At 55.2% G+C, this 12,071-nt stretch overlaps 1 protein-coding gene across 1 annotated transcript in view; it reads left to right on the top strand.

Moving 5' to 3' along the window:
• The window catches only part of LOC105188022 (uncharacterized), a 31,120-nt gene that overhangs the window by 15,243 nt on the left and 3,806 nt on the right, over nt 1-12,071 (top strand). The window contains exon 2 of the mRNA XM_025307275.1: nt 10,688-10,971. Coding sequence (XP_025163060.1) covers nt 10,804-10,971 — 168 coding nt within the window. The 5' untranslated portion in view covers nt 10,688-10,803. The remainder of the gene's footprint in view (nt 1-10,687; nt 10,972-12,071) is intronic.

Below are 12,071 nucleotides of genomic sequence, written 5' to 3'. Positions count from 1 at the left end.
GTAGCATAATTTAGCAGCAAGTTTGCAAAATCTTGCGGAAACGAAGCGGCTTATGACGCGCGCGCGCGCGCGCGCGCGCATGCGCGCCATATATAAAATAATACATAACCTCTACGTAAATGGTGAAGGATACCGGGGCGCGCGCTCTGGCGACTTTTCCCGCCAACGCGAGACGGACGGCCCGGGTGACCCGGGCGATGACAGAATTCAGCGTCTTTACGACGCGAGGTCGAGGCCGTTATCGGGTCGGGCCGTGGTGAGTCGCGATGTGAGGAAATCGTAAAGGGCCGAGAGAGGAGCTCCGGACGAGGCGTGGCACCGCCGCCGTTCTGCCTAGTCTCATCCTCTCGAAGGGTCCTGCTGACGTCTCTGTATATATTCATGGTGCGCGAGATCGTCGTAAAGGGCCTCCGTAGGCCGCGACGCATGAGAGTTCGATTTTATGTCCTCTCCGGGTCCCCGGGACCGCCCGTCGTCAGTCACACGGCGCTCTCCTCCGCCTGCTTCGGCATGCCGCACATGCTGCACCCGTGCGCGTTTTTTACGGCCCCGCGACGTCTCGTTTCGAGCGGCGACACATTGTCCTCGTGCCTTCGTATCCGCGAACGCACTCGGACCTTATCTCGCGAATCTCCCAGCCGACGCGATCAAGAAAGGGGAAGAGAGAGAGAGGGATCGGGCCCGCTCGGTACGCGACACGTTGTGAACGCGCCCTTATCTCGTCGCTCGTAAAAGACACATCGCGGAATCGACCGCGCGACAAATGGCGAATTATCCTCGGCTGCGACGAGACCGAACGGCCAGTTTCTTGCCCATTGTGCGCCGTTCCTGCGGATCTAATGAACAAACGGAAGTCCCAACACCGCCCCTCTTCGCCCTCTCTCCTTCCGTACTGCCGTGTTATTTCAATGGATGTGTCGGTAATCGGATGCGATTTGTAAGACGCTGATTCGTGTCACGACAGTTTATCGCGGGGATATTGTCGCAAAGAGCGACGACAGAAGGATAATGCAAATCGCGCACGCAGATCCTGTTGTGCGTCTTTTGACATATATGTTTCTCGTTTTCTTTTTTTTTTTTTTTTTTTTCGAGAAAAGTCGCACCCGAGCGTGATCTGTATCGGCAAGAATGCGTAGTATGAATTATGTATGCCGCTGATTATTAATTGCAACAGTGACTCTGTTGCATCACACCATTCATATTGACAAGTGATAATCTCAGTTGCCAGCACGATATATCTCATTGTCATTAATCTCGCTGATTTCAATTGGTTTGTTAGTACGAATGACTTGTCTTCCGCTTGAAGGCGAGGCTAAGAGCCGCGAGTCGATGTTTCGTTCCTGCGGTAATGTTCTTCGCTTTATGATTCTGTTGTCGCAATACCAAACAGAGTCAGAATTGAATTCATTAGAATTTCTTCGAATCAAATTAGACTGAATGTGGCGTCTTAGACATTGAAGCTCAATTACACGGAGAAATACCGTAGTAAAAATTATACTGCAATTCTATCTCCTCTTATAATATTTTTGTAAAGCTGAACTATATATACCGTGATATTGCAATATGAATCATTATAGAAATAGTAAGCAATAAAAAACCAAACAACGAAACGAAACAAATAGATAAATGAGACGGAACGTGAGAAAACTTCGTCGCAATTTTTACTCGCAATACTTCCTTCGTGCCTCGGGATTAGATTACAATTAGACGAGATTTAAGAAGGCGCAAAAAATCGCAACTCCGCTCAACAGTTCTCCGAGCAAACAATCGACAAGCGCGGCAACTCGCTGAGGAGCCCGGCGTTGAAGCTGCGAGATCAGAGTTTGCGGAATATATCCCGTACACACGGGATAATACCCGACCACCCCAACATCGTAATTACTTCCCGCTCGCATGCGCAGTAACATCGTCATTATTTACGTTTTCTTCCGCGAGATCCTCCTACCGCGTCTCGCTTAACAATATAATTCAACGGCGAGTTGAGAGCGCCGGACTTTCTCCCGCACGTCCATCCACGCGCGCGTTGGCGCAGCGCTGCTGAGAGAGCCGGGCATCGGGATGAATTACCTCCGGACGCATACCGTACCATACGGAATACCGCGCACGCCGATGAACAAACAATCCGTCAAAGTTGCTACCCCGAAAACCGTCGTACGTCTTGGACAACAACAGCAACAACAACGACGTCGCGTTGTTCAGCCGCGTGTTATCGCAGTCGCTCGATTTATCAGGGGATACGCGCTCGGCACGTTAAACAAAATACGAAACGCGCTCCGTATACCTCCTTCTCTCTCGCGGAGCGGATATCCTTTACCTGCAGCGAGCCAACGCGTAAGAAGAAGTCATTTAACGGCAGGTACTCCGCTCTCCGACGCGGCAAAAAAACCGGATGACTTACGTAATCCTCGCTATCGGTCGAAGGAAAGGGGAAAGAAAGAGGGCAAGACAGGGAGCCGAGGCACCGAGAGAGAGAGAGAGAGAGAGAGAGGGAGATGGTAAAAGGGGGAAAAGGAGGAGACAACAGAGACGGAATCGCATCGCGCTGCCAGCATCGGCAACACGATTAACGCGTACAAACACACAATCGGCCTCCTCGGGCGCTCTCTTACGCACGTGTGCACACGCGTGTGTGCGGCCTATCGCCAGCCGAGGAATCGAGATAACGTAATCGACGATGACATTGAACGCCGTAGTAGCCGGCCGCGTGCATTCCTGCGCGCCGTGCCTCCTCCCGCTCCCCCGCCCTGCCGCGCTCGCGTCCTCCTCGCGCGCCGTGGTGGTGGCGCGGGATCGTAGTCTCGGATCGACTCTTGCACCGATGCCAACGGTGGGTTGTCACCTCTGGATATAAACGACGGGTGACGTCAGTATGACATCAGTGATCCATATCGTCGTAACACCGTAAGGCGCCTCGCTCTCGCGTACACGCGGCCACTTTACGACGCGTCAGCGTCGGGACACCTCCGATAATTCGATGCGTCGGCGGCGCAGCAGGTAGACCAAAGGGAGAAGACGCGCGCAGGGGGGATCACGGCTGCGAGGCAGCGAGAGGCAGCGAGCGAGCGGGCGAGAAGCGAGGGACGGAGGGGGGGAAGTCGAGCGAGCGAACGAGCGAAAGAGAAAGAGAGCAAAGCTCCCGAGGGCGAGGCGCGAGGGGAGAGGGAGAGTGAGGCTAGGAGCCGAGGGAGGCGAAACAAAAGAAGCATCTAGAGGCGCGGAATTGGCGAAGAGCGGGAGGGAGAGAAAGAGGGTTAAAGGATGGAGGCTAACGCGCAACTCCGGGCAACTTAAAACCCCTCACAGCGGCATTTTATGGGTGGGGTCGCCCTCTCCGGCTCCGGGACTATCCGATACGCTAGTAGTCCGGCCCCAGACAAAATGCAAATCTCTCTCCGCGAGGCCCGCTAATCTGTCTGGTGCATCCGTGAGGTCGGGACCCATTGGCGGAGACTGTGCGCGCGCGCGGGTCGTCTCGAGTTTTCCCGCGTACCTCGTAAATCAACGTCATTTGCGGGCGCGCGCGCGCGCGCGCGCGGCGACGGCGGTGAGGGCCGTCGCCGTCGCCGGCGGAGAACGACCGGGTTCAGGAAGGAAGTCGGCCGGGACTCTCCTGCGCGCGTCTGGCGCGGCTCCGTTCGTCGAACTGACGCACCCTGCCTCTGATTCATATTCAGCGAAAGCTGAATACGCGCGCGGGAAGCTGCGGCGACCGCACGCACGCACGCACGCGGCTGATAGAAAAACCGGTCCAAATGTCGGCGGGAGACCGAAAGTCTAGATAACGCCGGCCGAGCCGTCGCGAATCGTCCAGTCGCCACCCTTTGCTCGTCCGGGCTCTCTCTCTCTCTCTCTCTCTCTCTCTCTCTCTCTCTCTCTCTCTCTCTCTCTCTCTCTCTCTCTCTCTCTCTCTCTCTCTCTCTCTCTCTCTATCTCTCTCTGTCTCTCTCTGTCTCTCTCTTTCGCGCGCGCGCTAATTAAGGACGACCGAGACACTCGCACGCGCGCGCCGTTTCAATTGTTACACGCGGTGTGTCGCGGTGGTGTCTCTCGCGCGATTAGCGGCGCTTTATCGCGCCGCTCGACTCGATTATTCGTGCGCGCTCCTAGCAGTCTCGTCGTCGCTTTGTTTTCCCCGGAATTTTTAATCTACGCTCGATTCAGAGCTCCAGCGAGCAGGGGAAACCCGACGCCTCTGCAGACTGCCTCCGACGATCCTCGATGTGCATACCGTATCAAATGTTGCGAGCCACGCATAATCTATCTTTTCTATGGTGCCCACCGTGCGTTGGCCCGTGGCGTGATACTACCACTCTCTACGCCATAGGTACCGATCCGAGCAATGTGTGTGCCTCCCTCCCTTCCTCCCTCCTCTCTCTCTCTCTCTCTCTCTCTCTCTCTCTCTCTCTCTCTCTCTCTCTCTCTCTCTCTCTCTCTCTCTTTCGACGGTGTATAAGCATGACTAATGCGTACGCGAGTTACTCGCGCATACTACGCGACGAGGAGGTGTAGAAAGAGACACGGCTACGCGTCCCACATACCTTTATGAATGACGCTGCGGTAACGAAAGACTCGCGTTTTTCATGATAAAACGTGTACCCGACGTGGTCGCGTGTCGCTTCGCGCGCGCATACGGTATATCCAGGCATCTCTATGATGCGTCATCGCCAACTAACGGATCTCTTGCGTAACGGAATTTTTTGTCGCTCGTCGGCGTGGAGAAAAAAGAAGCAAAAGGAGCGATTTGCATAGTCCAATTCAGTTTTCCACGCGGACTCTCGCCGCGCCGCGTCAGCGACGCACCGAGACGATGAGGATGATGATGACGATGAAAATGATGATGACGATGACGATGACGATGATGATGATGATGAGGAGGAGGAGGAGGAGGAGAAGGAGGAGGTGGCGAGTCACGCGGACGGTACGAAAGGCGCGCGCGCGGTCCCTTCGCGGCTAGGCGCGCTTTCTTTCACGGTGTCACTCCAGCCTACTCCAGCCTGGCAAAGGTTTCGCAAACGATCGACGGCAGAATTATACCTCGCCGATCCGACTCCCTCGGCGGCGGAGAATTGCCTCGGTCTGCGCGAAGATGAAAAAAAGGAGAAAGAAGGAGAAAAGGAGAAAAGGAGAAACACACACACACACACACACACGCATACGCGCACCACCTTGCCGCGGCGTAGCTCGCAACGACACGCGATTCGCGACTTTCTATTCTTTACCCTTTTCTCGCGCTACATGCATACTTATCCCCGCGTGCGTGCGCGCACTTTCCAACGCGTGTGTGCGGCTCTCTCTCTCTCTCTCTGGCGCGCGCGCGCGCGCGCGCTTGGATCGCGAGGATCGCGTTCGCCAAGGAAGCCGAGCTGAACGGGGCACCGCTATCGGGCGCTTCGCTCCCACACTCACCCGCACTCGCCGCACGATGATACCTATACGCTCTTTCTCTCCTGGCATCACTCGGCGCGAGTCTTCTCGTCCCGCCGAACGTTGCGCTGCGAGAGACGCACGCTCTTTCTCGCCTTTACGCGCCTTCGCGCGGCTCTCTCTCTCTCTCTCTCTCTCTCTCTCTCTCTCTCCGGCTCTCCCCCGCGCTGCTCGTCTCTCTCTTTCTCTCCCTCTCTCTCTCTCTCTCTCTCTCGCTCTTCCTCCCCGTTCCGTCTACCGACTCTCCAAAGAGAGGCAGGCGAAGGTGGAGGCTAATCACCACGCAATCACCGCTCCCGGTGCGGCCGGGACTCCGACCCGTTCCCAGAAAGCAGCAACCGTCTTTTGCCGCCCTGGGGCATTCACCAGCGCGCGGTACCGGTGCTGCAAAACCAACAATCTTCGTCCTGTGCCGCGGAAAAAAGAGCACTGCCCTCCCCACCCCTCCCTCCCCCGCCCCGCGTCGCCCTGGCCACCCCTTTTCGCCAAATCACCGGAGGGCCGACCGATCGTCCGACTACTGGCATCCGGAGAATCCATCGCGGAGGATAGCCCCGCGATTCCACCTTGGCAAGGCCTATCGAGGGACGAGGAAAGCACGCATTAAAAGTGCGCGCGCGCGCGCGCGCACGAGCGGAGTCAAGTTACCTCGATCGACACGCTGCCCGGAATGCGAATGGTCGAAAAGAAGTATATTTGGGATAATTCCCCCCGTGCGCGCGAATGATGGACGTTTCGTTCTGAAACGCGTCCCAGAATCGGCGTTATCGCGCGTAATAAGGGTGCACCGTGCAGGAGAAGGGAGGCGGGAGGCGGAAGGTGCCTCCTCGAATAATTACACCTGGCGAGGTTCTACAGGCGGTGCGCCTCGCAATACGCGATCATTGCGTGCGATTTAGCGTGGCCCCCATAGGTGGTGGAGAGAGCGCGATTACGGGGGGTATTGCGAGAGAGAGAGACACGTCGCGTGCTTCTCTCCCCTCCGAAGACGCCGCGCCTCGTCTAGCCGCGGTTTGACGTCGGCATTAGTTAGCCGCCATCTGTCGTTTGTTGTTAACCCGCGGCTCTCCACGCGGAAGATATCGTCGGAGAGGTTGCGTCAAACTTCTCTTCACAGGACTTCTCTGCGGACTCACCGCGCGTAGGGATTGTAAAAAAGGAACAAAACCCCGACTAGAAATTTTGATCAGGTTCGCCTAACATTGATAAGGACCTAATAGGTGATAAAGTGAATGAAAGGTAATCCAAAGTAAGTCAGTCCTTTATAATGTCCTAACGATAAATGAGTAAGGAAGACCTTCATAAGGTTCCAATGATTGGGTCCACATTAGGACCTTAATGTACCAACTTAGTGTATGATATAATAAGGTTCAGTTGATCAGATCCTTGTCGGAATCTTATTCATTGTACCTCATATGATTTGCATTATCAAGTTTTAACAAAATAATTTTTCGGTGTCATTTCCACGTATAAAGATGTTTGCATTGAAACAACACTTCAGATCACTTGAATATATTTGTAAAATGCTATAGAAACTTCCTTTTTTTAGCAGCAGCAATAAATAGTTGTAAAATTAACGTGACATGCAACTTTTCTCTTCAACACTACTTTATGTCTTGTCACCTTGTGATACTCTATGATCTTATGATATTCATTTAATGTTTTATTTCCGAAATATTTTACAAGTATGCTCAAGCAGATCTAAAGTATTATTTCATGCAAATATCTCTTTATTTGGAAATGACGTGAAAGAATTTTCAGCGTGTCATTTCTTATTTCCAATGTCATCATCCAATATAGCCGTGGCGAGTAATCAGGAGCCATAATTTGAAAAAAAAAAACGTAATAAGGATCCCATAAGGTAACTCCATAAAGTAAGGACCTGACTATGAATCCTTACTAAGGTCCTGATATCCACGCTGCGTTACACGACTTACTAGGACCCGATAGTATTACCTTATTTTATTGGACCTGATGTCCAAATGAATAACCTGATCAGCACCTGACCATGGGATAAATTTCTAGTCGGGACCTTTTCAAGTAATTATCGCGTAGCCAAAAGAAATATGATCATACTTCCCGCAATTCTCGCTGCGCATACTTCCGCATCTTCGCCGCGCAAGTGCAGCTTTCCGCACGATCGGTATCGAGCGGGTATCGAGAAGAAGCTCCGGAAAGGTTGCGCAAAATCGCTAAAGTCCCGTGGGAAATCACCCCGTTCCGCCTTTCATCCGTCGCGTTTCGGCCGTGGACGTTTTCGAGAAAGCCGGCTGTCTCACGCCGCGGCGGGAACGGAATGGAATCGTAGCCTGTCAGCGGCCGCTGCCGCGCGGCGGAAAACTCCGCGCGCAAACTTACTCCCGCCGCGCTCGCTGTCCGCCTTAGATAGCGGATAACTCGCGCGCGGGCGCGCGACGTGCGAAAGCAGCGACGGCTAGCCGAGGACGTAAATTGATATAGTTGGGAGCGATGGTCGTTAGGAGTGCATATAATATTGGGTGCACCTTTAGCGCGTACGCCCACACGCTCGGCGCGGCCGAGGATACGGGACGCCCGGCTGAGGCCGCTAGCTCGGGGCAACTCCGGGAGAAGAAGAGGAGGCGTGAGTTTACGATAAGATACACACAGCCACGCAGCTTGGCTTCTCCTCGCGCTAACGGGCTAATCGAATTGGGACTTATTGTTACGTCGCTCGCAGATCCCTCGTCGCGATAGCGCTCTAAAAATCCGGACTCGCGACTTGGAGCGTTCCCGCCGAGTCGGCGGGCGCTTCACAGCGTATGCAAATCAAAGCAATAGCACGAAACAGCATTAGCTCTTTCTTTCTCTCTCTCTCTCTCTCTCTCTCTCTCTCTCTCTCTCTCTCTCTCTCTGTTTCGCTCGCACCGGCCAGCCGGGAGAAATTGAAACGCAGAAATTTAGTCGCGATTGCGAGCGCGAAATACGAGAGAGCAGGGGGATTCAGTGGCACGTCTTTCCGGGAGAAATGCCGGGGATTAGTGTGAGACGCTCTCATTGTGGAGAGTCAAAACAAGCGCACTCTCGGAAGTCTGATTTATCATCGCCGTGTCACGCGGCCGTACACTTTCTCCCGATTAGCTCGCTCGCTCGCTCGCTCTTCGAGACGCGACGACAGAAAATGCGGGAAACGCGATAAGAGCTGAGCTCTCTCGGAGGCGTCATTGAAGAGCATCGCGCGCGGCTATTAAGAGCCGAGGGGCGCTCGCTTTCGCCCGTGTGCCACGCACGTTAGTTCACGCGTGACGGACGTGCGAATTGCACCAACTATCGCATCGAATCGCCCATTACGCCTCGCACCTGAGAGATCGTTCGCGTCAAAGCCGTCGCGCGCGTCGCGTCGCGTCACGTCGCCTCGGATGAATCGAGGCGCGCGCGAATGATCAACGCGCGTTAATTGCCCACGCGGTCGTTCGCGCCGAGTTCTTTGTCGGGCTTTGCGACACTACCGGTGCGCCATTGATCGCGCCAATCGATTCGACGCGATGATGCCTTCGCCACGACCCGCGCGAGTGTTCGCAGAGACGACGCTCGCGCTTCGCCGCGGAGAACGCCGCGCCTGGGTGTTCCTCTCCGCTCTGCGCGGCTGCTTCGACTCCGTTCTTCTCTTTTTCCGCGCTCTGCCCGGGATCCCCCGTGTGGCCTGCCAACCACGGGGAGCTATTCACGGAGGCTGATTGCCGGACGTTAAATTACCTACGCTGCCGTCAACGAGGCTGAATCCGACGTGACCTCCTTGTTGCACACTTTGCGCGCAACTGCCATCAGACTTATCCCGCTAATTTGCTCCGCGGAAACGTTGAGTCGCAATCAACTCTCAGACTGGGCTTACACCGCGATCCGCCAAGTGTCTTATTCTTGAACATCTAATGATAACTAAAGTATTTATTTGACCGAGGCTCGTCTCGCGCGCGTCTCTTGTCGCGCCTCAAGTCGCTTAAGTCATTCGTTAGGTTCGATCTCTGGCGTGTTCTCCGCCAGAAAACAGATTAACCTAAAGCGCGACTGTATATGAATACTTTCGGACATTTCGAACTATCGTTCGAGCTAAACAACGAGCCTCAACTTTCCATTGTCTTTCAAAGCAGCGCTGTCTGAGCGCGCTTGCGCCACGTGCAAAAGTTACACGAAACCAGCAACCTCGACAGCTTTTACAAATTGCCTTCTGTTAAACGCTCCTGGAGGCCAAGGCCTCCCAGAGTGATAATCAAAGCGCTTATTTATCTGCCCATCGGAATCTCTCACGATCTGTCATTTCGGCGGGAGATGTGCCATCGAAACGCCGTTAACGCGATAAATCGATCTGTGCACTTTGAACAACGAGCAAACGAGAGCCGCGTGCCTCTTACCGTCCTTTGCTATCACATCGCTCGATTTTCACTCAGAGAGATCCTTCGGTTCCGTCGGCGAGCCTCGCTGCCGTCCAAAGCCCAGAGCTCCGTCCAGTGTCGCGCGAGGCGTATCGCGGGCCTTATTAGTCCGCAATTACGGCGCACTTGCTGCCTCGACAATTTCGAAAGACCCGCGCGCACGAGCCGGGGCGAAACCGCGGCGCGGGAGGGCGCTCGTAAGCCGCGACGTTCGATTGCGCAATAAATCCTGATTCTCCGATTTGCAACCCATTTCCTACTGCGGGGGCGACGATCGGCGCTGTTAAATTGGCGCGTAGGTGCGATGGTAGGTACCTACGTGCCCGTGCACGTAGGTACGCCGAGCGTGAAAGTCGGAAGAACTCCTCGACTCTCCCTTTCCCTCTCGCGCTTCTCGCTGCACCTCTCTCTCTCTCTCCCTCTCTCTCCATGCGCGGCAAAATGCCTCGCAAAATGACCTTTCTTCAGCCGTGATCCGTTGACTTTATCGGTCGAGAGCCGCGAATTATCTACACGATCGATCCAACGTCAAGATATAAATATCACCTTATGCAGCGGCATTATGCGCACACTTGCGTCGCGCGACCGCCGCGCCGCGCGTCTCTCCCGTCGAATATCTCTCAATCCGCGCGACGGCGAGCCGATTCGCGGCGAGAGCGAAATGCCACCTTCCGCGCCGTGCGAGCGCGTCTCTCTCTCTCCGCTTATAATCTCGCCGTTGTCGCCGATGTCCTTCCACACGTGCGCGCGCGCGTGCGCGCACGCACACGCACATACACACACACACATACACAGACACACACACACACACACGCACACACACGCACGCACACGCACACGCTTCTACAACGTCGCCTTTCTGTTTCCGCTTGCAGACTCGGTGGCACAGACGGTCACTCTCACGAGTTTCGCCTTCTTCCTGAGCTCGGGGCTGAATCCGGCTTCGGGAGCGCCGGCCTGCAGTCTCCGACTCGCGGCCAATTCCTACAACATGGAGCCCTGGTCGCAACCCTGCGGCACCCCGGTGGTGGCGACGCTCAAGAGGATGCCGCAGCGGCACAGCGTGCACAGGACGCTCAAGAGGGTGAAGACGCAGCTGCGCGTCGCGCAGAATCACTTCAGGAAGGATCTCAAGGACATGCACGAGATTTACTCCAAGGTGAGAGACCGGGAGAAAGAGAAAGAGAGGAAGAGAGAGAGAGAGTGGGAGAGAGAGAGAGAGGAGCAGACGCGACGAGACGAGAGATCTGCGCTGAGGCGCTCTCGCGACCGCGATTCCGTAATTAATCGCGGCACGTCGCGTCGGCTCGGCTCGGGGTAAAGCCGCGTGGGCAGCCGCTCGAGGGGGACTCGCGCGCGCACGTGCACGCGGCGCACAATGCAACATCGCTGCTGCACACAGTCCTACTTTCCGCCGGCAATTTGCATCGGTTACGATGTGCCACGCGCTGCGCACATCGAGAGCGCGATTGCTTTTTCCACTTGAAGGGTGCCGCGGCGGCGCGCTCTTCGCAACCGCTCTTCGTGGACGGATTCGATGACGGATCGCTTCCCGCGCGCGTTGCGGAACTTCGCTCTCGGTGTGACTGAAAACTTGTCGTCGTGCTCGGCGCGATGTTATTAAATAATGTGCCCCGGCGCGGCGCGGCGCGGCGCGGCGGCCGGAGCGGAGATAAGCGCGCGCGCGCATTTACATAAGAGGCTTTACCCGTTTATAACACCGTTGTAATGAGATGAGATGGATGTTATTGTTTGGTCTGCTCAAGAGAGAGAGAGAGAGAGAGAGAGAGAGAGAGAGAGAGAGAGAGAGAGAGAGAGAGAGAGAGAGAGAGAGAGAGAGAGAACGCGCACACTAAGATCGAGTTCACGGGGATCGCTCGGGCCGCCTCGATAGAGCGGTATATTTTGTTTATGGACTTTTATCACTTTGAAGCTTACCCCGGGATACGTGCGGCCGCATTCCGCGGCGGATTTGTGATACCGTGCGACTCCGATAACATAACATCGTGCTAACAACGTACCGGCGCGGCGCACCGGTCCGTCGTCCGTGGCGAGATTATTGCCGCCGGAATGAGGATTGCGGCGCGGAAATGTCACGCCGGATAATCTACTAAATAATTCATAAATACGCGACGCGTGCGGCCTATCGAATTTATGCGGCGTGACGGCATCGCGATGGAGTTGCGTGAGATTTCTGGCGAGAGAAGTCACCGCGCGCGACGCTGTCCGAGCCTGCGAGATGCGAGAGACGCGCCGCGA

Source organism: Harpegnathos saltator, unplaced genomic scaffold (genome assembly GCF_003227715.2).
Source record: "Harpegnathos saltator strain DR-91 unplaced genomic scaffold, Hsal_v8.6 scaffold844, whole genome shotgun sequence".
Classification (NCBI taxonomy): Eukaryota; Metazoa; Arthropoda; class Insecta; order Hymenoptera; family Formicidae; genus Harpegnathos; species Harpegnathos saltator.
The sequence above is the reverse complement of the archived record's forward strand: the minus strand, read 5'-3'. Positions and strand labels throughout refer to the sequence as shown.